This window comes from Pezoporus occidentalis, unplaced genomic scaffold (genome assembly GCF_034315485.1).
Source record: "Pezoporus occidentalis ecotype Australia unplaced genomic scaffold, CSIRO_AGI_Poc_V1 ctg220, whole genome shotgun sequence".
NCBI classification, from domain to species: domain Eukaryota; kingdom Metazoa; phylum Chordata; class Aves; order Psittaciformes; family Psittacidae; genus Pezoporus; species Pezoporus occidentalis.
In genome coordinates, this window is record NW_026914073.1 from 1,478,363 (window position 1) to 1,506,047 (window position 27,685).

At 44.9% G+C, this 27,685-nt stretch overlaps 1 protein-coding gene across 5 annotated transcripts in view; it reads left to right on the forward strand.

Moving 5' to 3' along the window:
* Window positions 1-21,483, forward strand: part of LOC134164551 (phospholipid-transporting ATPase FetA-like) — an 83,415-nt gene extending 61,932 nt beyond the window's left edge. For all 5 annotated transcript variants that reach the window (XM_062620433.1, XM_062620434.1, XM_062620431.1 and 2 more), the window contains exons 15-28: window positions 246-411; window positions 1,230-1,418; window positions 2,264-2,379; window positions 3,765-3,929; window positions 6,466-6,577; window positions 7,663-7,768; window positions 8,648-8,795; window positions 12,046-12,229; window positions 13,739-13,962; window positions 14,731-14,814; window positions 15,713-15,958; window positions 16,800-16,938; window positions 18,788-18,918; window positions 21,222-21,483. In XM_062620433.1, the coding sequence (XP_062476417.1) occupies window positions 246-411; window positions 1,230-1,418; window positions 2,264-2,379; window positions 3,765-3,929; window positions 6,466-6,577; window positions 7,663-7,768; window positions 8,648-8,795; window positions 12,046-12,229; window positions 13,739-13,962; window positions 14,731-14,814; window positions 15,713-15,958; window positions 16,800-16,938; window positions 18,788-18,918; window positions 21,222-21,443 (2,232 nt within the window). In that variant the 3' untranslated portion in view covers window positions 21,444-21,483. The remainder of the gene's footprint in view (window positions 1-245; window positions 412-1,229; window positions 1,419-2,263; window positions 2,380-3,764; window positions 3,930-6,465; window positions 6,578-7,662; window positions 7,769-8,647; window positions 8,796-12,045; window positions 12,230-13,738; window positions 13,963-14,730; window positions 14,815-15,712; window positions 15,959-16,799; window positions 16,939-18,787; window positions 18,919-21,221) is intronic.
* Window positions 21,484-27,685: the final 6,202 nt, after the last annotated feature.

Sequence of the window (27,685 nt, forward strand, 5' to 3'; positions counted from 1 at the left end):
TACCTAACAAGATTCTTAGTCTCAGTGCTGCTCTGAAAGGCACCTCAGGTGTTTGTCCTCTCCTGTTATTCAGTAGCTTAGGAACTGTTATTCCAGTTACTTAGGCTCACCAATCTCTGTCATGAACAGCCCTGCAGGAGAGGGCCTTTTGTAAATATAAGGCAGAGAATGGGGTTACTGTGGGCAGGTATTGGCTTACAGACCTATGGAAACTCGAGAAATAACACTGAGCCATATTTTTGCAGAAGACAGAGAAGGTTGATTTCTCGTACAACCAGTTAGCTGACCCGAAGTTTGCATTCTATGACCATAGCCTGGTTGAAGCAGTGAAGCTGGGTGACATCCCAACACACAGGTTCTTCCGGCTACTCTCACTCTGTCACACTGTGATGCCAGAAGAGAAGAAGGAAGGTGAGGACTGTTGAAGACACCAGACTGAATGGTTATGTTCACCTTGCACCACAGTATGTCCTCTCTCCACAGAAGCTGTTACCGGTCCTTTTGGCTTCCTGATGATTTTCTGTAGTATATGGCTGCCCATAAATCAAAGTCTTTGGAGATGCCACATGGGAAGACAAAGGACCGGGGTCTCCATGCTCTGTGTGTTCCTGTAGTGGAGCTGACACTACTGCAAACACCACATCTCTGGAGTGTGGAAACTGCAGGTGCCACAGCTTCCCTGAGGTGGCATGTGGCTTGCTGCACCCTTTCTCTACTCTGCGCCAGGTCCCATAAAGTAAAGAACACAGAGTACCTATCTACTGGAGACTCAGTAGCTCCTACCACTCAGTGTTCCCACAGGTACTGAGTCAGCCTCCTGACATCCCAGACTGGGTAAAAACTGTGCTTTAAAGGCTAGAATCATTAATTGATACATATAAGCTGAAAAGACTGGTGAGGCCGATATATGCAGATAGTTATACATACTGGATAGAAGAATACATATGTAGTTGCATATGTAACTAGAAGGGGGTTAAACTCAAGGAAGTTGTCCTCTCAGAGATATCTATTGGACTCCAAAGGGGCCTAAGGGCCTTCCTGCACTGGCCTGGTGGATGGGTTAATGGGACTTGATGGATACGTGGATTTAAGGTGCTTTTTTGTGCTGCACCTCTGGGGATAGACAGAAAAGCAAGGGGTTAACTGCTATATAATGTCTTTGATTCTGTATTTGTCTAGCCTCAGAAACAAGGCAGAAGCCACATAACATATTTCTTCTTGCACGTCAGGTAACTTGGTGTATCAGGCACAATCCCCTGATGAGGGAGCCCTCGTCACTGCTGCCAGAAACTTTGGATTTGTATTCCGGGCTCGCACACCAGAGACCATCACCATTGTGGAAATGGGAGAAACAAAAGTCTACAAACTCCTGGCTATTCTTGACTTCAACAATGTTCGCAAGAGAATGTCTGTTATTGGTATGTTCCCTTTGCTCCCTTCTTTTCTTTCTCACTTTTTAGGCTCTCATACCTAATTCTGCTGTGATGCCTTTTCCTCATTCGCAGTTCTTTTTGAATAAGATTTATTTCTGAGCTCCTCAGGTGGGCTGCTTTGACCTTTCAATTACACAGCAATAGTGCTAGATAAAAACTTAGGCAGGTGGGGAACATCATAACATTAGGGCAACAGTGATGGAACAGACTTCTGCAAACTCTACGCTCTTTAACGTGTCTTTCTTCCCTCATTACAACACAGGAAAGGTCTGCTTTCTAATCAGCTTTAAAATTATAATCAAAATCTAAGAAAGTGGGAAAGGAGAAAGCAAGGATGAGTAGAGAAGCACCCTTTCCTGGAAGGAAAATGCATGAATGATTCAAGAAATCTCATGTAGCTTTTATCAACCCTCCAGCACCCTCAGCTATCTCAGGAACTAGAATGTCATAACTGTAGGAAGAGAGCGGCGTTACCTTGACTGGCAGGAACAGTACGAGCTGCAGGATGAGTTCACTCGGAACAAATTGTTCTTGACTTTTGAATGCAGATGTCCAGCCTAAAGTGCTGCCTATAGCAAATGCATAGCTCAACCGAGCATCTGCTCAGATCAGTGTAATATGGGTACAGTTTTCTGTGCTGCTACAACTAATGTGGACAGCAGTTGCAGTATCTTCTTTCCTAAGCAAAGCTTGTCCTGATTCCTGGGAGTCTTTGTAAACCTGATGGAGTTTAGACACTTCTGAAAACTTTCTTTGTCTTGACGGAAGTGCTTTGAATCCTAAGTGCCTCAGTCTGGGATCTGTACCATTTCTTTTTCCCTTCCTCATAGTGCGGAGCCCAGAAGGTGACTTGACTTTGTACTGCAAGGGGGCTGACACCATTCTTTATGAACTGATTCATTCATCCTGCGACTCCCTAAAAGAAGAGACCACAGAACACCTGAACGTAAGTGTTTTCCTCCACAGTACCTCTCTGCATCTGACGGTTTCCTTTTCTCTGGATAGGGAAATGTACTTTGTGTCGAGATAAAAAACAGGTTTCAGAAACAGCACATAAGCACCAATTTTTTAATTGTGGAATGGAGAGGAAAATTAATGTATGAAGCCTTAGGTCTCAAATCAGTTGTCTAAGCATGGGCATCAGGTGCCATTTGAAATGCTCCAGGACATCTGAATGGCACATACAATGCAGGGTGTTCAGAAGACCTGTATTTCTCTGGAGTAGCTAGAAGCCAGGCAGGATAACACATGAAATGAAACGATACATCTGTATTTTGACAACTAAATTCCCTCTAAGTCTGCTGTTACACCATGTACACCCAATGCATGCCTTAGATTAGTGTAACTCAGGTGATCAGTAAAGTGCCGCAGAGCTATTCACCTTCTTGTATACAACTGAGATTTGCAGTGATTGTGATTCAGTTAGAAGGGATCAGGTAGATGCTGGGACATATTCTCACTCACCTTCCGTTTTTCCTGATCGTATAGCAGAATATTGACTGGGCAGCAAGAAAAATGCATCACTCAAAGTTTTGGCTTTTTACATTGTTGATGGTGTGCACTGGGAGGTGGTTACTCATGTAAAGGGATGCTTCGGCTGATATTTGTTCCCCCTTGTGAGGCCAGATCATGCTGGTACAGTGCAAAGCATGAAGTAACAGAAGGTTTTGCCAGAGGGGTTATGCAGTAGGAAAACTATCTCTGCTCACTGCCTGGGGAAGCCAGATAATGTTGCTGGCAAGGGAGAGGGCAGAGCGGAGCTGATGCACCTTTATGTCAAGCCTGGGGAAATACCTCAGTTTTCACAAATGGGTCTCTGTTATTCCAACACTGAAATCCGTACCGTCAATCATACCTCCACAGAAAGCAGTTAGAAGGACTTGCTGAGAAGGACTTCTAGCAGTTAGAAGGACTGACTGTGCTCATGCTGTGGATTTCAGCCAGCATTTATACACTAAAAATTTTGAGCCCATGTCTAAAATTCAAGGGTGTGTTCAAGGATGTTTACTTAGCTTCCAGTGTTCTGAACCTTTTTTTGAGGAATATGAGCCTGGAAAACAAGTGCCTGGTCAATGTAAAGCTTTAGAACCAGAAAGTAGGAAGGCCCTTTTGAATTTGCTCTTCATAAGGACCATGGATAGCAATGATAAAGCGGTCTGGAACTAGTCTTCAAAGAGTACCCCCTGGTTTGTAATCTAAGGTGTGATTTTTTCCAGCTGTCCTCTGAGACCTTAGGCAAGAAGCTTTTACAGATAGCTGCTTGCTTTCCAAGGGTCCTTTGTAAGCAGACTGTCTTTCTTTGACCAATTCTGCCCTACCACTGTGTCGCAGGAGTTTGCTGGTGAAGGTCTGAGGACACTCGTGGTGGCTTATAAAAACTTGGATGAAGAATACTTTCAGGACTGGATCAGGCGTCACCATGAAGCAAGCACTGCCTTGGAAGGACGGGAAGATAAACTGTCGGAGTTATACGAAGAGATTGAAAAAGACCTCATGGTTGGTGTTTCAGGGAATCTGGGCCAAGCCCTGGGGGAGGCAGTGAGGATGGTGGTTTGTCAATAAACTGCTCAGTATGACTTCAGTAAGCATTGCTCTGCAAACAGCTCAGTGGGTTGTGTGACAGGAGCAGTTAAGAATATGGCAGTCCTGGGTTTTCACTGGCACCTCCATCAGGAGCCTGTAAGCAGAGTGTCAGCCACCAGTGTAGGGGAATGGTTTTATTTTAACTCATGTGGGTGTTGGAGTAGCTTTCTCGTGATATAAGTGACATACCAGAGCCTGAGGGAGATGACGTGGACACAAATATTTCATAGCTATCCTTTGTATGTGTGAATGGCTGATCTATTTATTTTCCTGTTTTTGAAATGGCTGGCAGTGAATAATCCCCAGTGCCCTTCCATTTCAGAGAATGTCTTCTTTGTTCTTGCAGCCCTGGGCAGGATGGGAAGATGATGTCCATGAACATGTTTGTGTCAATTTGGAATAGGGCTAAACTGTGATCTTCAAGTCATTCTTCTCTCCCTGAGTGTTGTTACATCTTTTTAAATGCCCTGGGGAGGTCTGCCTGTGTTTTAGAGCTGTGATTAATGAATGAAAAGGATGTGTGGGATCTAAGGGGAAGCAATTCAGTTTTTGCACTAGCAGCAGTGCTTTCCTGAAATCCTGGAAATCCAGGGAGCTGCACCTTTGCTCCTTCCATTAGCTGTATGCTCAGGATGCCAGCAAGGCCTGGGATGGGACTTCGATGGGACAAAGGAGCTGGATGGGACAAAGGGCCTGGGACGGGACAAAGTCCCAAGCCTGGGACTTTGAACAATGTGGTCTAGTGGAAGGTGTCCCTGCCAGTGGCAGGGGGTTGAAACTAGGTGAGCTAGGTCCCATTCTAGGATTTCATGGAGAAGCAAGTGCGAGCTGAGGAAATGCTGACCTGCAGAACTGTTATAGTCCATGGGGCAGAGCCTGCTGCCCTTCTGGGTCCCAACAGAGTAATGGAAAATGCTGATCCTCCAGTCCAGACAATATATTGTGCAAATGCTCTACGGGTCATGTTCAAAGCATGAAGGACAAGGACGTTTAGGAGGTTAAGGGCGTCAGCTGCTTTGCAAGAAAGGGTTATGAAGCTCATGGCTTGGATAAAGGAAAGGTCATGTGCTCACAGGAGGCAGAAGTCTGGTTCAGAACAGGTCTGGCTCACTAGACCTTTGTACTCTGTACAGGAGTGCCTTTACTTCATGAAGGTGGTCTGGGAAGAACAGAGAGTTGGCGTAGGAAAACCTGGCTTGTGACAGAGAATAGGTGTGATAGCCAGAGTTAGCAAGGAAATAGATGGGTGTAGAGGGCTGCCAAGCACCATAGTCTGGTTGATGGGCAAGAGAAGTCCCTGTGTGTGGCAGGCTCATGCTAGGGGCCCTGAAGGGGAGTAAGGATATAAAAACACAAGAGGATGGAACATGGTTGGATTTAGAGAATAGTAGTAAAAATATTGATTGACCTAAAAACTAAGGAAGATCCACAGTGAGGAAGGCATCACGACTGTTCTTCCAGCTGCTCTTACACCAGGTCATGGGCAGCTTGTCAACAGTATTATTGTGCCTTTCTGCAGCTCCTGCAAGGCAGTGGCTGTGGGGAACGCAAGCCTTTATTCTCTCTTCCTGGGCACGTTAGACATCAGTGTCCATCTTCGGCCTTTCACCTCAGACTCAGGCTGAGGGTGAGGAGTGCTCCCAGGAGGTGGCTGTGTATGCTACAGGCATTTAAGCTCTTGCTAGCTTAATATCCCAGGGACTATTGCTGTAAAAAGTGGACCATGCAGTTTTGAGGACCCTATAATGAAGTTCTGTCAGAGCTGTTGTCTACGCTGGTAACATTTATAGCTGGTGAATGATGAACATCCCAGGAAGCCAAAAGGTATCTTGGGCTTAAAGCCAGCTTCTGAACTGAGTCTCCCAACAGCAGGAGGTAGGTGGTAGCAGATGCCGTCTAAATCTGAGCTAACAGTGAAACCTTCATGCCCTTCTGACAATAGGTTAAAACCACCAAGTGTCTCCAAAACGCAGGAAAAGCAGTAACTTTAAAATAATGCAGGTTTGTGTCCTGAGCAGTCCGTGGTTTAGTTGCGTGACAGTGTGGAGCAGGGCAGGGACAGCTCTATTATGGGATAGAGACGATGTTCAGCAGCCATAGGACAGCTGCAGTCCAGTATAGCTAGGAGCAAGCTCCACGTGAGAGGATGTATATGGAGGTTTGGGGACACAGATACACAGCTGTTCCTGTCCCTCAGTTAAAGCTCTATCTGCTGTGAAAGCGACATGTGTCCCCTTCACCCTGTGGGTCTTCAAACATGTTGGCAAACAACTTCCTGCATGTTCATGGTTAGGGCTGTGCTCCGTACAGTAAATATGCTGAAGAAGAATGAAAATCAGCACAACCGTATTCCTGGATTTGTTTGCTTGAGTCATTACTTGGAAGTCTAATGCTGTCTCCTTTGCTAGCAATGGGAAGACTTACCAGTTCACTGACATTTTCTGTTAAGCTTCTAGGTGCTACAGCGATTGAGGACAAGTTACAGGATGGAGTCCCACAGACAATTGAGACTCTTGCCAGAGCCAGCATTAAGATATGGGTTCTCACTGGAGACAAGCAAGGTAAAGGGGCTACAGCTTTGGGTGTTCCTCTTCTCTCCGACCGGTGGGATGGTTCAGCTAAGACCCACGTTCTCATTCTTTTTTCTTTGAAAACTGCACAGAAAACAAACTTACAAGGCTTTGCTTCATTGGCAGCTTGGCGAAACTCTAGTTATCTGGAATTAGACCAGATAACTGTAGCTACTGCTTGTTCTCAGTTCCCATCCTGAGTCTGGAAGGAGTGTGAAGTCATCATCCTTTGCCTTAGGAGAGGTGGCAGAGAGCATCCCATAGACCCTGTCACATGCTGTGAAAAGGTCTCACTTTAGTAGTCAGCCATCCTGGTGAAGAAGGTGGAAAAAAAATCTTTCCCTGCTTTCCAGGAACTTATTTGCTAAAGTGGATGTTGGGTCTGTCTCAGTTTTACCCCGGCATTACTGATCCAGAATAAAAATGGAGGAAACCTAGACTTTTGGAGAAAGCATTCAGTTGGAAAGAATGGTAAATAGGCTCAAGTGAATTCTTTTGGAGAAATAGTAACTTTGCTGAAACAGCAGCATTTCAGGGAGGCCAGAAGTGTTTGTGAGTAACTTAATCCAAGAAATGGGCAGAGAATTTTTGTGAAAAATGAAACATTTCATTTTGTTGTGTTCCAAATGCAGTAGTTTTGCTTATGATATGCCAAAATAATACTCCTTTTTTTTTTTTTTCCCCTGAATTTTCTGAACAAAATGTCTTGATATTCTGCTTCAAAACTATAGTTTGGGGCTTTTCTGTGAGTATAGGGAGGGAAAGTTAAAAATCCTGAAAAATTTTTTTGGAATCAACTTGAAATGCCTTTTATTGCTACACATACATTGGCCAAAGTGTGATTTAAGTTTTTTCATTTTGGTTGGATAATTTTTTTTCTGTGGCCTTTTGAAGCCCACTTAGAGGAGATTTGCTGCAAGGGGACACTCCTTGCTGTCTTAAACTGTTAACTCTGAAAGGCTCAGAGCTCTTTTGGGTGAGAAAGAGAGCTTTCATCATGCGTTTCAAAAGGCCACAAGCTGGTAGGTGAGTCTGGGGCTGCTAAGATGATCCTCTTCCTGGTTTGTCTTTCCCAGAGACAGCAATGAATATCAGTTACTCCTGCAACTTGCTTAATGATGACATGGACGATGTTTTCGTTATTGAAGGCAGCACATCTGATGACGTGCTTAAGGAGCTGAGGTAAATGGCTGAAATACATGGTTTTACTGCTGTGCACTGGCATTCTGTTTTTTATTATTCCACATTTTTTTTCCAATGGGCTCTACTTGTTGCAGTTCATTCAGGGACCTTTGATAATCTCCCTGGAAGATCCAGCAGCTAAGCACAACGTAGAAAACTCATCTGAGGATAAACCCTGAATCTTCTTGATCCAAAAGGTCAAGTCTATAGAACCGTGTAAGAAAGTGGAGTTAGGCAAGCAGTATCAGCTGGTATTTGACAACTGATTTAGAGCTACAAAGCTTTTAGCTCCGGTCTTGAGATATGCTGTTTCTCCACTGCTATTGCCATTCATAGAATACACAATTCATTTTGTCCCTGCCCGTGCCAGTGGGTTGGAAATAGGTGATCTTAAGGTTCTTTCAAACCCAAACCATTCTATAATTCTATGATTCCATGTTACACGTTTCAGTCCTTTGTCTGGATATGGTCATTTCCTAGTGTTATCTGGAAACCTACCTACCTTCTTCCCTGGCCTCAACAGTAGGCATGATTTCTTAGGTGGAAAATTGGATGGTTTTTTGGTCTTTTTCTCTTTAAATAGGTGGTTGCCAGGTAACTTGTACAGATAATTTGGATTCGTTTTGGGATGTAGTCTTTCATGACACTCAGGTGATTCGTTTGACTTTAAATCAGCACAAGTTTAGCACACGCTTGTTAGAGTTTCAGAAGCACGGGATGATCTGCACAAACAGCAGCAGCTAAACTATGCATGTTGTTGTAGGGATAAAGGAGAAAGGGTAGCATACATTTTTTATTTTCATAAATATGTTTTAATAAAACATAAATATCTTTATAAGCCTTTCATTATTATTCTGGAATTATTTTTTTTTCTTTCAGGGATGCAAGGAAAAAGATGAAGCCAGACTCCTTCCTGGACAGTGATGAAATCAACATTCAGTTTGAAAAATCTTCAAAAATCCCCAAAGTTTTACCTGATGAGCAAGCAAACGGGGTGTATGGTCTGGTTATCACCGGCCACAGCCTGGTAAGAAAAGTTCAGAGGCATGTTAGGGCTGAGTTCTCTGGAGAACTTAATGTGAATATCAAAAAGATGTGGGATAGCCCCCTGCAGATGCCACTTAGTTCTTGACATGCTGGAAGTCTGAAAATGCTTCCTAAAATTTATTCCTAACAGAAGATTAGATCCAGTGTTTTTTTGAGACATTAAAGGTGATGGGCAAGATTTCAGAAGACTGGAACACTAAAGAGTTGGCCTGATGTTAGGTGAACAAGAGGGGTTGAATAGTTGGATGAATTTTCATTTCCAGAAAGATGCTAGAAGAATAATCAGGTAATTTATGGCTGAAGCAAGCAGATACGATAACATCAGACATGGGTTTCAAGTATGCCAAGCACGTATTCTACTACATATATCCACATTTAGTATGTATTTAGTAAATGTAGCCATATTTAGTATTATAACAGACACGTTTAACAGATAGAATATACATCTTATCACTTAACTAATAAATTGTTTGATGTTCTCTCCCATGATGTTCTTCCAAGCAAACTGAAGTAATATGGTCCAGATGAAATTGTTAAGTGGCAGATGGAAGACTGCTTGGAAAGTGTAGCTTTTAAGGGCTCAGTGTTGATCAAAACCAAGAATTAAGTGGCATCTGCAGGGGGCTATCCCACATCTATTTGATATTCAGTGCTTGCATTAAATATTTAAAAAACGAGCAGATAATAGAAGGCTAGGAGAAACTGAGGCATGATGGATTTCAATGTTAGGTTTGAAAGCAATTTTAACAAATTGGAGAAAAGGAGAATGCAATTGAGTAAGAACAAAAGCCTTGCTCTCCACTTTCACTAGACACAACATAATCAACCAGACACATACAAATTCAGAGATTTGTATTTAAGAGCATCATCCATCCGTAAAACTTGTGAAGAAACCCTCCTGCTTCATTTGGCATCACTAAAGTATTAGCTGAAATAATTACATTTATTTGGGCCATTTTCTCTGAGAAAATGTGAACCAACTAGAGAGAGTACAAAGAAAACTGCAAGAGTAGTCATACATGATCTGGAAAGCAAGGGGAGAACTGAGAAAGTTAGGATTTCTTAGCCTAGAGAATACTGATCAGTCTTGGTAGTACTCTTCAAATAATAACAGGTAAATAAAAAAGCAATGGAATTAAACTGAGATAAGAGAGTTTGGAGTGAAATGCCTTCCTGGAGAGAATAGTGAAGCACTGGAATAGATTTGCCATCATTGGGAATTTTTTAGACCAGGTTAAAGAAAAAAAACTATTTAGGTACATTCCAGCCTGTCTGTGAGAAAGGCTTAGACAGATCAGGTTTATTTGTGTCTTGTATTTTGCTTTCCCACACTGCGGGGAAAGCAAAGAGGTAGATTTGGAAAGAGACGGGAGGTGCTGCCTTTCAGAGACAAGATGCTTTTGTTCCCTGTGGTTGATACCTCTCTTGATGGCAGTCCAGCAAATCTAATCCGCAGCTCTTATACCAGCCCAGCAAATTGCTATATAAAAGATCTCATTTTACTCCATCTTTGGCTTGTGTGCCATGTATAGAGACCCTGGGCTAGATGGGACACTTCCAGGCAGCGTCTATGTTGTCAAATACCCTTTTTTACCCTAGCTCCCTCTTTAACTCCAGGGCTCTAATCCCCTTTAGGACCCCACTGCAAAACAGGCAAGAGCTCTATCACATCAGTTTGGTGCACCTGCATGGGCAAATCCTGTGACATCCCAGCCAGCCACAAGCCCCTGCTTGTTCCTACTCCATCCCCTCAGCCTGCAGCACAAGATCCCAAGTATGGGATCTGCAAGCACCACTTGCAGCAGTGACAAAGCCTTCTTCTTATTTGTGGCAAACCTCACACTCACCCATAACCCTGGCAAGGTGATACGTCCTGCACAAAGCAAATCAAATGTGGCCTGTGTGGGAGCAGCTGGTCCATATAGCCCACAGTGGAGTGGACACAGCAGTTTCACCTGGACCATGGCTTTCTGCTAGGTGTTGACCACAAGGACAGCGTGGACAAGACTATATGTTATTTATTTATTTCTGTGAACCTAGAGCTTGAGTAATGGTACTAGTGCTGAAACTGTCCCACTCAAACGCAGCATCTGTTCCGTGCCATATCCCTGCATGCATATGAGTGGGATGGCACCACTGGGGCTAGATGTGGTATCACTTAAGCAGAGCAAGGGAACACAAGCACATTAGCATCTGTAATGGCATCATCATGCAAGTTAACTTGTGTGCAGTGCCGTTAATAGACTACAGTGCTAGTGCTGTTGTGTTTGCGAGGATGTTGTGGCAAAAGCCATCTCTAACTGCACTGACTGGCTGGTACTAAAGCTGAACCACAAAAAGGTCTTTCTTATTGAGCAAGCCTGCCTGCCACTGACTGATGGGAGGAGAGCGGGACAGTGGTGACTCACAGCTATCTGTTTGAAGAAGAAAGAGTATCTGACCTCAGGATTGTCTGCCTTACGCAAACAGGGCCTGCTGTAATGGAAAGAGGAAAGATGAGGAAAGAGCCCTGTAGATTCCTCCCATGCACATTTACTAAGAGAGACCAAAGAACAGAGCCAAAAAGCATGATCTGAAAGAAATATGAAAAGATAACAGTGCTCCCTCCTCCTCATGCAGACCTGGAGGGGTGACCAGACATCCAATTATCTCTGTGCTTGCCAAACAGAAATAACACAGCTGACTGGTTTAGAGGGTCAGCACTCAGAGCAGAGTTGTGTTTCCTGTGGCTTTTTGTTTTGATTTGTCATGCTCACCTGAGCTCAGCTTTTTCCATGTGTTGTTTTAATTAACTGCTCCCTATTTGAAGCCTGTTTATACCACGGATCTCCTAGATCTTAAAAAATAAACCAAGAGGGATGAGCAAAGACTCTCCCACCTGAAGATACGCAAGGCTGTCTCCGGCCCAGCATCAGCTTTGTTAATTTAGTGGTCTTGCCATTTGACACTTCCAACGCACCGCCAGGTTACATCAGCCAGAGCATCTGTTGTGCATATTCAGCTGTGGTGCATCCAAGATGCAAGCCCATGGGTGCACACCGTGTGGCATGATGCTGTGCAGTGTGGATGCTCCCTGCAACTGAATGGACAGATTCGCTTAGGGTATATCATGCCTTCCTCCTGCCAATGGAATAACTAGCACATTCCTCATTTCCTTCCCACTGCATCCTCTTTGTCAGGCCATGAGTTGCTGCCAGTCTGATCTGAACACTCCCTTTGCTCCTTCTCAGGCTTACGGGCTGGAAGAGAATCTGGAGCTGGAGCTGGTGAGAACTGCTTGCATGTGCAAAGTGGTGATTTGCTGCCGGGTGACCCCACTGCAGAAGGCCCAGGTGGTGGAGCTGGTGAAGAAGTACAAGAAGGCTGTGACCTTGGCAATTGGAGACGGCGCCAATGATGTCAGCATGATCAAAAGTGAGTGATGGACAACAGCTGGCCTGCTCTGGAAAACTGATGATGTACTCAATGATGTATTTGCTCTCCGAGGTGGTCTAGCAGCAGGAACACATCTGGCTGCCCTCTGGACCATCTTCTTTGTGGCACCAAGGGGCTGCGTCTCAGGTTTGGCAGGCTTCTACAGAGCACCATCACTATGGGCTACTGGTGTCTCCTGCCTTTCAGGACACACAAGAAGGGCCCTTTGCTATGCTCTCACCACCAGGATGCAGGAAGCCAAGGCTGCACTTGCTGGCCTTTTCTCTCTTTCTGCCTTAGAACAGACTAAATCCCATAGCGGCTGTACCATGTCCACCTATGTTTCTGCGTGACCACTGTCACAAGTGTGATACAAAGAACAAACAAGTTTGTTTCACAGTGGGCCTGCCTGCAATGCAGAAAGAAAAATCTTCAAGCCTCTAAATAGTCTGTATAATGTTACATGATTTTTTTTTAACATTTCTGTGTGATAGAGGCATTTGTCTATTACCTCTTCAGCTATAAATTATGCTCTTCTAGGTGCTTTCGTCCTTGAGCATCATTTGATGCTGCACTACCTCAGTGAATTTATCATAAAAATCCCCTAACTAGGTATAATTAAATTAAGATTATTCAGAAGGGCCTGTGCTAATCTTCCGTGTGTTAATTTGCAAGAATTGATTAACTAGAGCCTTTTAATTAAGAAAGAAAAGGCTTAGTAGGGAGCTTCAAGGAAGATAAGTCAGGCAGTCAGTAAAGAAAGGGTAAGAAAAGTTAAAGCGTACATGATAATTAGAAACAGACCCACTCCCCCAACGGAAGGGATGGGACTTTGGGACTTTATCAATTCACTGTTCCATGGAAAGCTCAACCTCCAGCCATCAAGATTGTTCTCATTAGTTAAAGCTGTATAATTAGCTGTCACATTAAACTTATGCCCATGTTTAATAAACCCAAGTTACTATTTAAAAAGATGTGGCTCTTCTATCTAATTATCTGATTGAACTAATGAAGCCCAGGACATGTAAAAAGGCTACAGTCTGCCTTGTAGCGCTGTGTCTGAGAAATCTGCAAGGAGTCTGAATATTTTGCTTCTCTAGAGTGATGTTTTACAGCTGCTAGAAGGACATGCACGCATGTAAATATGAGTCACAGGTCAGTACAAATTGAAGTTATTTTTTTGTAACAGTGGCTGTTGTGCACAACAGCATTTATACTGCTGGAAGATGTCCACAAAGAAAAAGCTAATTGTCATGGAGGGTATAATATCATTGAAATAACAAAAGCCCAGTTACTGGAAATGCATCACTACAGCCAAAATCACAATGCTGCTGAAAGAATTAGTGCTTCAAAGTGTTTTTAATGTTTTTAAGAAAGAACTTTACAGATTACTTTCTATGAAGGCTGGGAGGCAATTAACACAGTGTCCCAGTGCAGGGAACTCATTTAAAAAACAGAATAATCAAAACTCCCAGTGCAATGACATTATCAATAACCTTTTTGTTGCAGCTGCCCACATTGGGGTTGGTATCAGTGGCCAGGAGGGGATGCAGGCAGTCTTGTCCAGTGACTTCTCCTTTGCACAGTTCCGCTACCTGCAGCGCCTGCTTTTGGTCCATGGCCGGTGGTCCTACATCCGCATGTGCAAGTTCCTCAAATACTTCTTCTACAAGAATTTTGCCTTCACATTAGTGCATTTCTGGTATGGGTTCTTCTCTGGCTTCTCAGCACAGGTAGGTCCAACTTCTGTTTTATCATCATCGTGCCCAGCATTTTAAAAGGAACTAAACCAAGCTATTTTGCCTCTCAGTAGCAGCACACAGGTCTTTCTTCTTCAGCTGTACAAACACAAAGCAGGTACTGCTGCCTTCACTGTGCCTGAAGACATTTAGTTGCATTACAAAGCACATAGGTCCCTTGTGGGGTTTTCAGAAGGTTCAAAGTGGCTACAGCCATCAAACAAGGATACAGATTAGACAGAGGCCTGACTAGAGTGGGGCAGGTCTGTGTAAGACTTCTGCTTGCCCTGTTAGCACATTTAAAGCAAACCATTTAACCCTAGGACGCCTGTGTGCTTCAGCAGCTTGCAAAGAGGGGCAAATCTGCAGGGAAAAGTGTGGTGTTAGTTGAAGACAAACCAATCACCAAACAAAACCAGCCCCTGGGAAGCACAGATAGCACATGAGATAGCCAGATGGGTGCAGTCAGGATGCTCCCCATCTGCCCCTGCCTGCTGCTGACCGCAGCAGAGCATGGCCTTGCTGGGGTTGATCCTGCTCCTGCTGCTGCTGCACTGGGTGCAGAGCAAATCCAAGAGGGCTGGCCTGTCATGATCCTTACCCCATATACTCCCACATCTGGGCTGGTGAGCTTTAGTCACCTTATAGTCTGGTCTTGATAGCATCTCAAACCAAAATGCTCCATAATTTGTGTGTACTGTTGAAGAGATGGAAAATGTAGCTTTCTACTAATGCCGTGCTGTTTTGTTGGTTTTTTTTTAGACTGTCTATGATGAGTGGTTCATTACGCTTTACAATTTGGTATATACCTCCCTCCCAGTGCTAGGAATGAGCCTCTTTGATCAGGTACTGTTTCTATCACCCCTTGGATTTCTTTTATAGGAGCTTTATCTTCAGGTGCTTTGTTCCATGAAGCAAAAGCACCTTACTTTTTGGCTAGTTACTATTGTGATAGCCCCTGCAATAATTTCCTGCCACTGAGATCTGAGAGCACAAAAAAGGAATAGACCAGGGGGAGATGGTGTATTATCCTGATGTGGCCTGTGCGTTTCAGTGTGTGAGGAGAGACTTTTGGGTCAGGCTGTTGAGTACAGTAAAAGTTGCCATTTTAACACTCCCCTGAAGTAATCACATCATACCAACTATGTTCCTGCAGCCTGGCAAGTGACTTTTTAATGACCACACAAAACAAAGAATGAGCTATATCTCTGAAGCCAAGTTTTCCATGCTCAGCCTTTCTAGTAGAAGTCTTTCTGCAGTAATTTCACATACACATTTCTACCCCATTATTACTGTTCAGCAAGACATAGGAGAAATAAAGCTGTTTCTATATTAAGCAGGAACTTGCTACTCTGAAGTGGTTCAGCTTTGGACACTTAAGGGATCCAAATCAGACAGGAGTGCGTCTGAGTCCAAGTGGACCCAGGAAAGGTATCTTCTATCCCTGGGCTTCCAGGCAACTCTCTGGAAAGCAGACCATGCATTCTGCTTAAGGTGAAGTGTACCTGCATTTTTCTTGCAGCAGCAGCACTTGTCAGTTTTCTCAAGAAAGGTGAAATTCAACATGTAAGATATGTCTAGGTGACCTTGGGATGTGGCATGCTAGTCAGCACAACTGAGTGAATCGTGTGCTAAGCCTTTTCTCATGGAAATGTATGTTCCAGAGACAAGACAACCCTAAGTGGTCATGTGAGGTCGGTTGGGTAGCTGCCAGCAAATCTGACCATCTTCTGTCTACCTTCAGGATGTGGATGATCGTTGGAGCTTGCTGTTTCCTCAGCTTTATGTGCCTGGCCAACAAAACCTCTACTTTAACAAAATGGTGTTTGTCAAGTGCATGTTTCAAGGGATCTACAGTTCCCTCATTCTTTTCTTCATCCCCTATGGGGCCATGTACAATACAGTGAGAAGTGATGGGAAGGCTATTGCTGACTACCAGTCCTTTGCGCTGATGGTCCAGACTTGCTTATTGATTGTGGTTTCTGTACAGGTAAGGCATCCCAGGTAATATTTTTAGGAATTAGTTGTTGTGTTGTGAAGGCAGCATCTGGAGGGCCACCTGGAATCCTGATAGCATTGTATTTGCTGCTGCGCATTGCATTCTTGCAAAAACCAAGATTGACAACAGATTATTCTCCTCAGTTCATAAAATCAGCAGATTTGCTTGAGATCAGGGTGACAGGAAAACAGTCTCTGCTTTGAAAAGTTTGCAGTCATAGCAAGCAAAACAGGTAAAGCTGGGAATAGAGGACTAATTCCAGTTCTATGGGAAGGGTTTGAAGAATGAGACTGTCTTATTCTTCAGATTTGTCTTGACTGCTATCAGCTGGTTATTGTCTTGTCTTGACTGCTATCAGATAGTTATTTATAGGGTTTCCATTTTGGGGCTGTCTCTCTAGCCTGGCCCAATGCATGATGCAGATGCTAGGTCTGCAGCAAAGACTTGGGGGTTACAAAATTCAGGTGGTACTACCAAGATGAGATAAACTTCTTAAAAGTAAACCAATCAATCACATATCCCTAGGTAATGATTTCTGCTGTCTGAGGTCTTGTAGGCTCCTTCTCCAAACTCTCAATGCTAGATCATAGCCTGGGTCTGGGGACATAAGTATGGCTTATTTGAGTTCGCTTGACAAGAACGGAAGAACAAGGCAAACATACTTGCCTTGAATGGTCTCCTGGCATCCTGGTATCTGTGGCTTGGTATTTCTTGAGACTTGAATAAGTAAGTCTTGGGGGCAGCTATATGAAGAAGAGGACAAGCTGTGTTCAACCCCCATCTGCTGAATAATTAAGGCACTGACCGTATCTGTATTGTTCCATTCTTTCAGATCTGCTTGGACACTTCTTACTGGACAGTTGTGAACCAGTTCTTCATCTGGGGCAGCCTTTCTGTTTACTTTGCTATCACCTTCACCATGTATAGTGACGGCATGTACATGATCTTCACAGCCTCCTTCCCCTTTGTTGGTAAGCCCTGGGACAAATCTGGATTGCACTCAAAATGGGCCTACTGGAAGGCTTTAATCTTGTCAAGTATTTCTAGTACACATTATTACCTCTCTGGAGGCAGTAACAATGTATTGATTGTCTTTTCTACAAGAAATGCCAGGGCATTTCTGAGGTCTGCTGGGAATGCTTATTTTGAAACCCATCCATCTTGGTGAACATTTTCCTCATTCACTTCCTTGCATAAAAATGCACATCTACGTGCAGCCACAGGAATGGTCCTTTAAATAAACCTGGCCTTCAAATAAACCTGGCCTTTAAATAAACTGAGCTGTCTGGAATGTTTTCTGCTGCTCTTTCATATTCTGTTTCCAGGTGTCCAATTTTTACAGATATCTAGAAGCATTTTATTTGCAGGAAGATGCATGTTCTTTTGTAAATAAGTTAACGTGTTGGTACAGGAAAGCATAGGAGTCTGATATCCAGTTAGACATGTGAAAAACACTGATTACAGTGAGCCAGGTTAAGTGGCAAACTCCCAACAAAAAAAATTCCAGTGATGACCTCTCCTTTGTATTACTGTACATTAAAGATTTATGAAAACGTTCAAAAAGTGCAGGATAACATAAAAATGAGTCCTCCTCATGAAATTTTGACCAGGAGGAAGCTGAAAGCTTAGCAAAGTATTTCAGATGTTTTTAACAGCCCTGTGCATCCGTAGCCAGTATTGATACAGCAGTGTTAGGAGACTCTACTTCCAAACTCCCAATGCTTTTCAAGTCTCAGATTGATGTATTAATCAGTTCCTTTATTTCTGACCAAATTGTTAAGCCAAGACTTGTTCTGCCCATCTTCACTGCAATACCAGGGTGATTGGCCATTTGAGAAATATTTGAGATGCAGGTCAGTTGGTTGCTATGTGTTTTACAAGCAGATGTCACATCCCCTGCAAGATAGCCTTTATTATCAAAAGCACTGAGTGAAGACAGTGTCTGTTCAGTTTCCAAAGACAGGTGGAAACACACTTGCCATATCTCTATCTGCTGCTCAGCACATAGTCTGCTTAATAATGTCTCCGTCTGAAACTATTTTTAAGAAAAGTGTTTATAGTCTAGGCTGAGACAACTTGTTTTCTTTAATTTCAGTGGAGCTGTATTACAGCAGAATTTGGCCAACTAAAAAGAAAACATTCATCAACTTTACTGCCAACAACATCATCATTAAGCCCTGTAATGAGAGTTTTGCAGACTGTTTGTTCTATCTTGCATTCCTTCAGTTTTGGAGAAGCCAAAAGTGAGCCCTGTGGTTTCAAAGAAGGTGGTAGTGTCACACCAGCACATGACAGTTCCTCTGCCAATGTACCCATCAGGCTACACTGGCTGTGCAGACACCTAGAGTAAAAAATGCTCCTCTTGTAAAGGGCTGTGATCCCATCCATCATCTGCTGGGCAGTCAGTCAGTACTCCATATGCTTCAGGAAATGGTGCTGGGAAGTAGTAAAACAGTATTCCTCATTTTACAATAGAGTCCTGGCAAAAGGTGAGAGGGCAGGGCTGCTGCTGAAGAAGGCCTCCTGAACTATTGTATCAACCATTTGCAGTGATTTGACTCTTTGTATGTAGTTAAGGCATTCACTCTGACAGGCTTGTGTCCCTGAGTTGTTGCTGCAGTTGTGTCTGGATGTTGCACCTTTCTTTGCTCATCTCAGACAGTGACATTAGTATTACTGTTCTTTCTATAGCAAATTGATTTCGTTGTTGGGGAGGGTGTCTTTTTTTGTACTTTGATCGTTTGCCAAGTGCCTCAGAATCACAGAGCGTGAAAGGTTCAGGTGACTGCTACAGTTTTAATCCTGCTTTTTGTTTTTCAGGTACAGCTCGAAACACTCTCAGCCAACCCAACGTGTGGCTAGCAATATTCCTCAGCATCACCCTCTGTGTGCTGCCTGTAGTTGGCTTTCGATTCCTGAAGACTCAGTTAAGGCCAACTCCCAGTGATAAAGTAAGGAGATACCTTATTAAACAAGGAATCCTGTTTACTACCACCTGAGCTTCCCATGGAGCCATGCTGCATGGCCTTGGCATTGCTCAGAGAGTATGTCCCTGTAGATGCAAGTGCTGCCATCTGTCTGCCCGCTACTCCCTTGGGAAGGAGGATTGAATTCGGGTTTTGGCACAGCTCGAAACCATCTGCAGCAGGGACCAAGGCTGAGATTATTTAGATTTGGATTAGATTGCATTGGAGCAAGGAAGCGGCACTATTTTTAGGTGCATGGTTTAAGGGCTGTGGCTCAGTGGCAAGGGAGTGGCGTGTTCCTCCTGACCTCATACTGTACCCTTTTTAGGCTGGCAAACCACAGCCCTTCACTCTCCACCCAGCATTACGTGTTTGCTATTTGGGCTTTTTTTCACTTAAGAATCTACTTCGTTTGTAATCAGTAGTTATATGCCCCCTCTGAAACCAGAAAGAGCATGAAGATGAGGCCACTGGGGCTCGGAGACATGGAGTGGGCAGAGAGCGCACCGTTCACTACTGCCGATGGACCCCTCGAGGGTGTTTAAGCCTAAACACAGCTCCCCCGGCTCGCTTCCAAGCAGCAGCATCTGCAAAATGCTGCTGCCACCTGGTGCTTTTTCCCTCTTCCTGCACTGAGCTGTGAGAAACCAGTGTTTGCGAACAGCCCCAGGGGATGCACCTCAGTGGCTGCCCTCATCATCCTTGGGATGGCTGTGAAGCTCCCCAGTGCTCCAGAACTGTTGGCGAATGAGTGCAGGCGAATTCTGAGCCCTTGTAGAGGTGGTAGGTGTGTGATAGAGAAGACTGCAAAGTCGGGAGGTCCTCAGGACACAATTAGAGGCAGTTCAGCTGTGTAAAAATGGGCTGAGTTTTCCCCTTAGCAGTAGAAGCCACAGAACCATAAGTTCCAGACTGGTTTGGGTTGGAAGGGACCTTAAAGCCCATGCGGTTCCAATCCCCTGCCATGGGCAGGGACACCTTCCACTAGAGCAGGTTGCTCCAAGCCCCCTCCAAGCTGGCCTTGAACACTGCCAGGGATGGGGCAGAACTGCCTAGCAAAATTGCACCTTTTCTAAGTCCAACACAGTTATAATACAGAATCTGAGCCTCAGGGCCTGGGCTGAGCACTTCTCTCTAGTGAAAAATTACTTTACTTTTCTACCTCCTCTAGGAAGCAAATTGTCACAGGAGAGGAGCATTTGGGTTTCCTAATGTATGGAGATCCCCAGCAAGCAGTATTGAGAGGAACTGGCACAAGAAAACTGGAGAGGGACATTTTACAAGGGCCTGTAGTGACAGGACAAGGGGGAATGGCTTTGAACTGACAGAGGGGAGACTGAGATTAGATATTTGGAAAAAAAAATCTTCCCTGTGAGGGTGCTGAGGCACTGGCACAGGGTGCCCAGAGAAGCTGTGGCTGCCCCATCCCTGGCAGTGTTCAAGGCCAGGTTGGACACAGGGGCTTGGAGCAACCTGATCTTGTGGAAGAGGTCCCTGCCCATGGCAGGGGTTGGAACTGGATGAGCTTTAAGTTTTCTTCAACCCAAACCATTCTGGGATTCTGTGAACTTGAATAGAGACGTGGTGTTTAGAGGGGCTAAGTACCTACAACTGCCACTATCCCAAGCAAGAAGAACAGGGTTTTGGCACCTGGGGATTCTGCTGAGCCACTGGCAATCCATACTGGCCTTATGCCTTTAACAGCCCCTTTCTGGAAAGATGCTTGTCCTCAGATGATGTTGGTGGCCACCAGAGATCCCACTGCCTGCAAAAAAAGTACATTATTTCTTTTCCTTCTACCAAGGACTGTGAGAATCTATTTATTGCCATTCTCGTCATAAAAAGCTTTCATGTATCAGAGATCCCCTTGAGTAGTAATTAGTAGAAATTACTAGTAATTAATACTTCAGTAGAAATAAGCAAATTCTTAAATGTTTCTTTTTTTGTTTTTTGGACTTCCATCTATTGTTAAGGTGACTTCAACATTTGGTCTGAAGAGCCTAAAAGAGCTGCAGTAATACCCCAGCTGAGGCATCAGAAAGCTGTAAATCTTCTCCTCTCATGACTTAAAGATGACACTGCAATTATGCCTTCTAGAATAAGATTGCCTTTTGCTTTTACCAGGCTGCCAGTTTAGTTCCTGCTCCACAACCCCTCCTGCCATCCCCCTGTTTTGCCAATCAGTTTTGGCTTTGTCCGCCTGCTTCTGTTTCCCTTTGTTCCTGTGTTCCTGTGCTTGTGAATAATGATGCACTTCCCACTTTTTCCATCTTATTTTCTGATTCCAGGTCCTGCTCAAGATCAAAGAAGCCAAAAAGCGGCCGCCTCCACCCTCACCCAGGAGACACCTGCGTCGAACCAGCACCCGCCGCTCTGGCTATGCCTTTGCCCATCAGCACGGCTTTGGGGCACTCATTATGTCTGGGAGAAATATGCGGCCAAAATCACCTTTTGCCACGACGGGAACATTTTCACCAAATAGTGACAAACATAAGCACAAAGGATTGTAAAAAAAAAAAAAAAACAGCAAAAAAACAACCAACCCAAAACAGAAAAAAAAAACACAAAACACAAAACTCCCAAAGAAACATGAAAACCAGCAACACAAACCAAAGTGAAGGGCTGTCAGGAGGGGGGGCTGTGCTCCCTGCAAAGCACAGAGGCAGTGGCTGCCCAGAGCCCTGCCCTCCAGGATACCAAATCAAGAACGTGGGCCTTTTTCACCCAGGTTCAGCCTCTGACTCCAGCTTCTCTTCCAAAGACATGTGCTGCTGCCAATGGAATGCAGGCAGAATGCATTAGAGATGTTGTAGGTATTCCAGAGGGCCTCCCTGGAAGGACAGAGAACATCCTGCAGGAGGCATCTCTGCTCCCTGAGATAGTTCATGGTGATTATTTTACATTTTTCTCCCTTTAACTACATACCTCAGAGCAAAGAGAAGTCTAGGCTGAGGAAAAGGCTGAATTGGCGATGTCCTTCTCATCTATGTGCCTTTGTTTCTATCATGAGTACACTCTGGGCTGTATTACTGGGGTGACAGGGTTGACCCCAGGTGTGCCTTAGGTCCAGCTGCACAGCCTCCATGTAATATGTGTAATTTTGTGGCCTTTTGACTGTACACAGACACTTTGGAAGGCACGCGTTGCAATGGACTCCTTCCAAACAGTTAATCCCGTTTCTCATGAGATGGCCAGTGCCCAAGCACCCCCCTCTTTCCGCATCTGCAGTCAGGAGGTGCTTAGAGAAACCCTTAGTTGGTCAAGGGACGAGGACTTGACATTCATCAGCCTGTCCTTTTTTTATCTGCATTGCAAATCTGCTCTTGCAAAAGGTCATTGTCCCTAGAACTCTCTCAGGTTCTGTAGCAGGTCACCAGCCATTTCATTTAGACTTTAGGTAAAAGGGCAGAAGCATCTCAGGCTCCCATGAGGCAATAAAGCCTGGCCCTGAGAAGCCCGTGTTATGCTTAGGGCTGATCTGATCTGCCAGCACTGGGTGTCTCCCCCACCATAGCAGACTGAGGCACACGCACGTCTGACTCGATGGAGGTCACACAAGCAGTATCAGAGGCAGAGATGCTATTTCACGGCTAGCACAGGGTGTCCTGCCCTTTACCCCTCCCTGTCCTCCACCGGTGCTGTGGCTCAGCATAAGGGATGAAGCGTGACTTGATGACTCCTTCACCCTTCCCCTTGAGCCGTGTGGTGGAGTGTCAGAGGATCTCAGTGAGGGCTCAGGAGACCCTGCAGAGCTTCTGTGTGCTGGGTAGTATTTTATTTAGGAACAGTTCATCTGTCATTATGAGCTTCAGAGAGCTGGAAATGCTCAGTCTGACTGCCAGCAGAGGGACCAGGGATGCGCAGGCACAGCCAAAGTCAGAGGGACTGGGCTTTGCTGGCTGTATTTTTATACTATGTCCATCATCAGTGGGGTTACTGGGTGGAAGGACAGTGTGTCAGTGTGAGAGCTTGTCCTACCAGCACTGCTGAGCTCTCTAAATGAAGCTTTTATGTGCAAAGGACTAAGCACCGTTAGCTGGTGGTTTATTTTTTTCAGCTCCTTTATGCAGATTTAGATTCCTTGTTCTGAATTGGGTTTTTTTTTGCATGGTAACCATCTGGTATTTATTGGGAGTTCTCGGCATTAAGAGTCTCTGAACTATCGGTGGAGGCAGTATGTGATGGCAACAGGCCAGCCGCATCCCCATTTCATCCAGTCTGCGTATAACACCTTGTGGCCTGTGGTCCCAGTTTCAGCAGTTTCTATGTAAAGATTGTTTAAGCTCCATAAGCTTTAAGTTTCTATGTAAAGATTGTTTAACTTGGCCCAGAAAAATACCCAAGTCTATTGCACCTGCTGCTTTTGGGGAGGCTCGGTGCAAACTGTGGCATTGGATTTCAGCAGTCACTGCAAAACTAGAGCTGGGAGTGGATGCAGGCTTCAGTGGCCAGGAGCTGCTTGATAAGGAAGGAGCAGATGCTAATCTGGCCATCTCCCCTGCAAGCAGATACCTAAGTAAAGTGAGAGCCTGCAGCCCCACTGGTGCTTGTCACCTCCCTCTGATTTACCATTCACTTCGCAGAGACAATCATGGCTTTCTGATGAGGATTATGTCTCTCGAAGTCAGCCACCCCGGGGCTAGAGGCAAAAGGGGAGTCTATGCAGGCAAGCAGACGTCCCCACGATACCCAGACTGCTCTGGGTGGGCTGAGAGTCCTACCAAAGCTGTTCCTAGCATGTAGTGCAGAGCAATATAACGCAGGGCATCAGAAGCAGATCTTCTACGGGCAGGGCAAGGCAACTCTGAGACTGTGTCACTCTTCTCATACAGTTTATGTACAAGGCACTCACCTTCTGGCTGAAGGGGATTTGTAAATACTGCCTAGGACATGCTGGGGATAATAGAGCTGTTGGTGAGCTTGCTCCACATACAAATATTTCAGTGGTTTGACAAGATCAGCATTTGAAACACATCACCTGGCAGTGATGTCTGTCCTACATCACTCCTGATTTTGTAAAATGATTTCTTTTTAAAGAATAAAAAGATAATATTGGGATGACCAACTCCTTGCCACTCTGTTATTTGGTCAAAGGAATAAATCAGCCTGCGGGAGGGAGGCTTATCCATATTCTTAGATGGCAGCCCTATGGTGGGAAAGCTGCCTTGAGGGTATTTCTTATGTGCACAGTGCTCTGTCAGTCCCATGGAGGGTATCAGACCTCATGTTGTGGAATGTATGAAGATGATACTTTAGTCTTTTATGAAGTTTTCATATTTGATAGATCTGTCAAAATCTAATCCCTGGAATGTGTTTTTGGGGTGTTTCCCCCTCCCTTTTTCTCATAATTCTGTAATATAAAGGTTCATGGTTTGAATGCTGTGTTCTATTTAGGCAGCACCTAAATACTCACCAGTGAACTGGGCAGAAATTTTAGGACCAAGAATGATGGTGCTTTGATCATAACCAGTAATGAAACAGTTACTTTTCTTACACTGAAGCAGAGGAAGGATTAGAGCATCTTCTCCCTCCCCTGCATCCAACAAGATAACACAAAGAAAACTCTTCCACTAATAGTGCGGGGCATCAGGTTCTTTTGGGCAGAGGCATGTCAAGGTACTCCTGGGAAGAAGCCCCTCAAGGGTGTTTTACTGGCTGCCCAGTGTCTCTCAGGTCATGGGTGTGCATCCACACTTCTTCACTGACCTCTAGTCTGGAAGTTGTTACTCATGAGAAGCAATTACAGAACAGGAGGGCAAACGAGCACTGTGTGCTTACCCAAGGTTCTCCAACTGTAGTGACCCTCAACAAATCTGTTCTAAGAATGAAGCCATCTGAGTAATGACCCATGCTAATTACAGCTGGAACAAAAACAGATGCATAAGGCACCTCTTGGATACCTGTGAGCAGAAATGCTTTGTCCTATAACCCTGTCAGACCACTGATAAAACTGCATCCCAAACCCAGATGTTCCAGCTGGAAAACCTCCTGTTCTGAGGGTTGATTATTTTTCTCCCCCTCTAATTTTCAACCTGAATGTGTTCACAGGGCATTTGTTCTCTTGCTGTCATGCCAGCATTATCCTTTTGCTTCAGCAGTTTTGTTTGTCTCCTGTGATATATTTAGAGAGCAATTCTATCCGCTCTCTGCCCACATTTGGCCAGGCTAAACAAGCCAGGCTCTTAAGTTTCTTCTTGTTTGATAGGTTTTCTGTTTCCCCGAGGCCCTTTCTGCACCTGTTCATTTGAGTTTATCATTTATAAATGCGGGTGACCAGAGGCTTTTTTTGCATGCTGCTCCTGTCATCAGTGCCTGTACAATAGCACTGGTATTTCACTGCCTAGTCTCCACAGCATTTGTTTTTCTTATCATCTCTGTGATCCCTAAAGCAACTGGAGCAGTTATTTTTCCTAACTTTACTGTGAATATGCAGAATTGTTAGCTAAATTGGGTCAGCTAAATAAACACCTCTCCTCTCTCACTGTCTCATTCCTGGTAGCATGGGGAGGAGCTGAAGTCACCATAGAATAAGTCTGTGCATGTTAATGCTTTAAACCGGTGTCTTGTCCCCAGGGGCAAGCTTTTTCCATGAGGGCTGGAAAGCTCTTTGTACTACATCTATGTGCTGGACAATGTAAGTGTGCCAGAAGGAGGGAACTGTCGTTCCTTTTAGCACCAGTGAATTCCCAGCCTCAGCTCCAGCGACCAGAGGACTGGGTTGATGCAGGGGTGGACATGATGCAGGGCTCAGAAGAAGGGCACAGAGCCCCACAGCCTGGGTTTGACCTGTGGGTGCTTGTGGCTGTATCTGCAGCCCGGCTGCTCTTCAGTTTTTCCAGAGCTAGTCTTCTGCTGCCCTACTTTTATGATTCACCCAGAAGTAGGGAATGCTTCCCTCTGCCTGGCGCTGCGGAGGAGCAACCTCTCTCTGCTGCTCCCAGCTTGAAGGGAAGTGGTTTTCATACCCCCTGTCTCCTTCCCAGCCTGCCGCTCCGGCTCCGTGGATCTGGCTGTACTGAGCTGTCAGCTCCCTGCCTTTCCACACATCGCTGAACCCTCTGCCAGGCTTTCCAGCTATAAATGGACGTGGCCTTTTCCAGCCCCACCACCCCCCTGACACCGAGATGTTGCAGGAAGTCGAAGCTGGGCCAGGCTTCCTCTGAATTAGGAGAACAGACAATCCAACTACTGGCTTTATGTAGGTTCTCTGGAAGCATCGTGCCTGCCTTTGGGGAGATGTCTGTGCCCCGGAGTGGGCTGCGCTGCTGAACTGATTGTTTACACTGAGTGCAAAGCTGGGGCAGACATACAGGAGCTATCTCCAGCCCCGTGTGCATCACCCTACAAACAAAGCACCATCTGATCTGAGCACTGTGTCTCAAGGGAAGTCCAATGTTTTTGTTACTGACTGCATCCTGCCTCCACATCCATATTAGGCACTAATAACAGAAGCCTAGCTTTTGCACATCGTGAACAACCCCCTTTTGCCTCCTTTTGGGATTAATGGCCAAGATCATGGGACCTTTTAAGCCTTATTGCCTTCTCTCTCCCCTGGGAGGCAGGGAGGATCAGTATCTTCTCATTCAGCTGGGAGCTGAGCCCTGAAGTATGCAGAACAAGGTGACTCAGGGAGTCAGTGGCTGCCCTGAATTTTAAACTGAAGTCTTCTGTGTCATCTGGAGTAGAGTGGTCCCCTCCATCAGACCTGCAGGCATCCAGGCCGTTCATTTCATGTAGAGTACAGGTCTCTATTTAGAAAAGTAATTTGTACTCATGTTGAAAAATTGTAGTCTGAAAGTCTCCTGGTTCACGTGTTTCACAGAAGCTGCTGGGCCAGGATCCAGTCTGGGGACCTTTTGCTTGCAGCAGTGGGTTTGCATCCTTTGGGCTTAGACAGCAACACCTGAAGCAGCTGCTTAAGAGGCTTCCTCACCTCCTGGCAATCCTCCCTCAAAATCCTTCAGGCTGTGAATAAGGGAATGTAGAATATTCAAAAGGTGCAAGCCTGGCTTATGGTTGCCCAGTATCCTGCTGCTTGCAGTTCTGCTTCTGGTTCAGTTTTTGCTGTGGCAGCAGATGCTGTCTGACACTTTTTTCTGTGCAGGATGCCTGGTATCCTCAGTTTTCTTTACTCAGTGGTTTGGTTGTGTTGCCTTTTGTATGGGTTGGTGAAGTTGTTACCTGGGCAGTGTTCAATAGACAATGCACAGGAATAAATCTGTTCTCTTTTTAGATGAGCTGAAGAATAACCCTGGTATAACCTGGGTTATTCCCAAGTTTTTATTTATTTGAATTTATTATATTTATATAAATAATTATATAATTTATACAAAATTATATTTATTTATATTTATTATAAAAACCAGCTATTTGTATTACCTGGTAGCAGGTAATAACCCTGACTAGGCTATTACACAGGGGTTATGGTTCACTGAAACCTTCGATCTGCCTTTCTTCTGGGATTGCAGGCAATATTTTGCAAGAAACAGATGAGGGATAATGAAATGCCTCCTTCACCCTTCCCCATGCCGTCGAGGTGCTGTGTGGCAGGGGTACTCTGAGCTCTGGGAATAAACGAAATGAAGATATTGTGTGCAGTTGTAGCTGCCTGATGCTCTTTCCTGTGGTAGGCTCTGCTGAAGCTGAGCCAGGCAACAGATCCTGCTGGTTTGCCAGCTCAACTCGGAGTGAGTCAGGGTAAACTTGGCTGGGATGAGTTCTGCTGCTTTATCTCTCCCAGATGTTCAGGGAA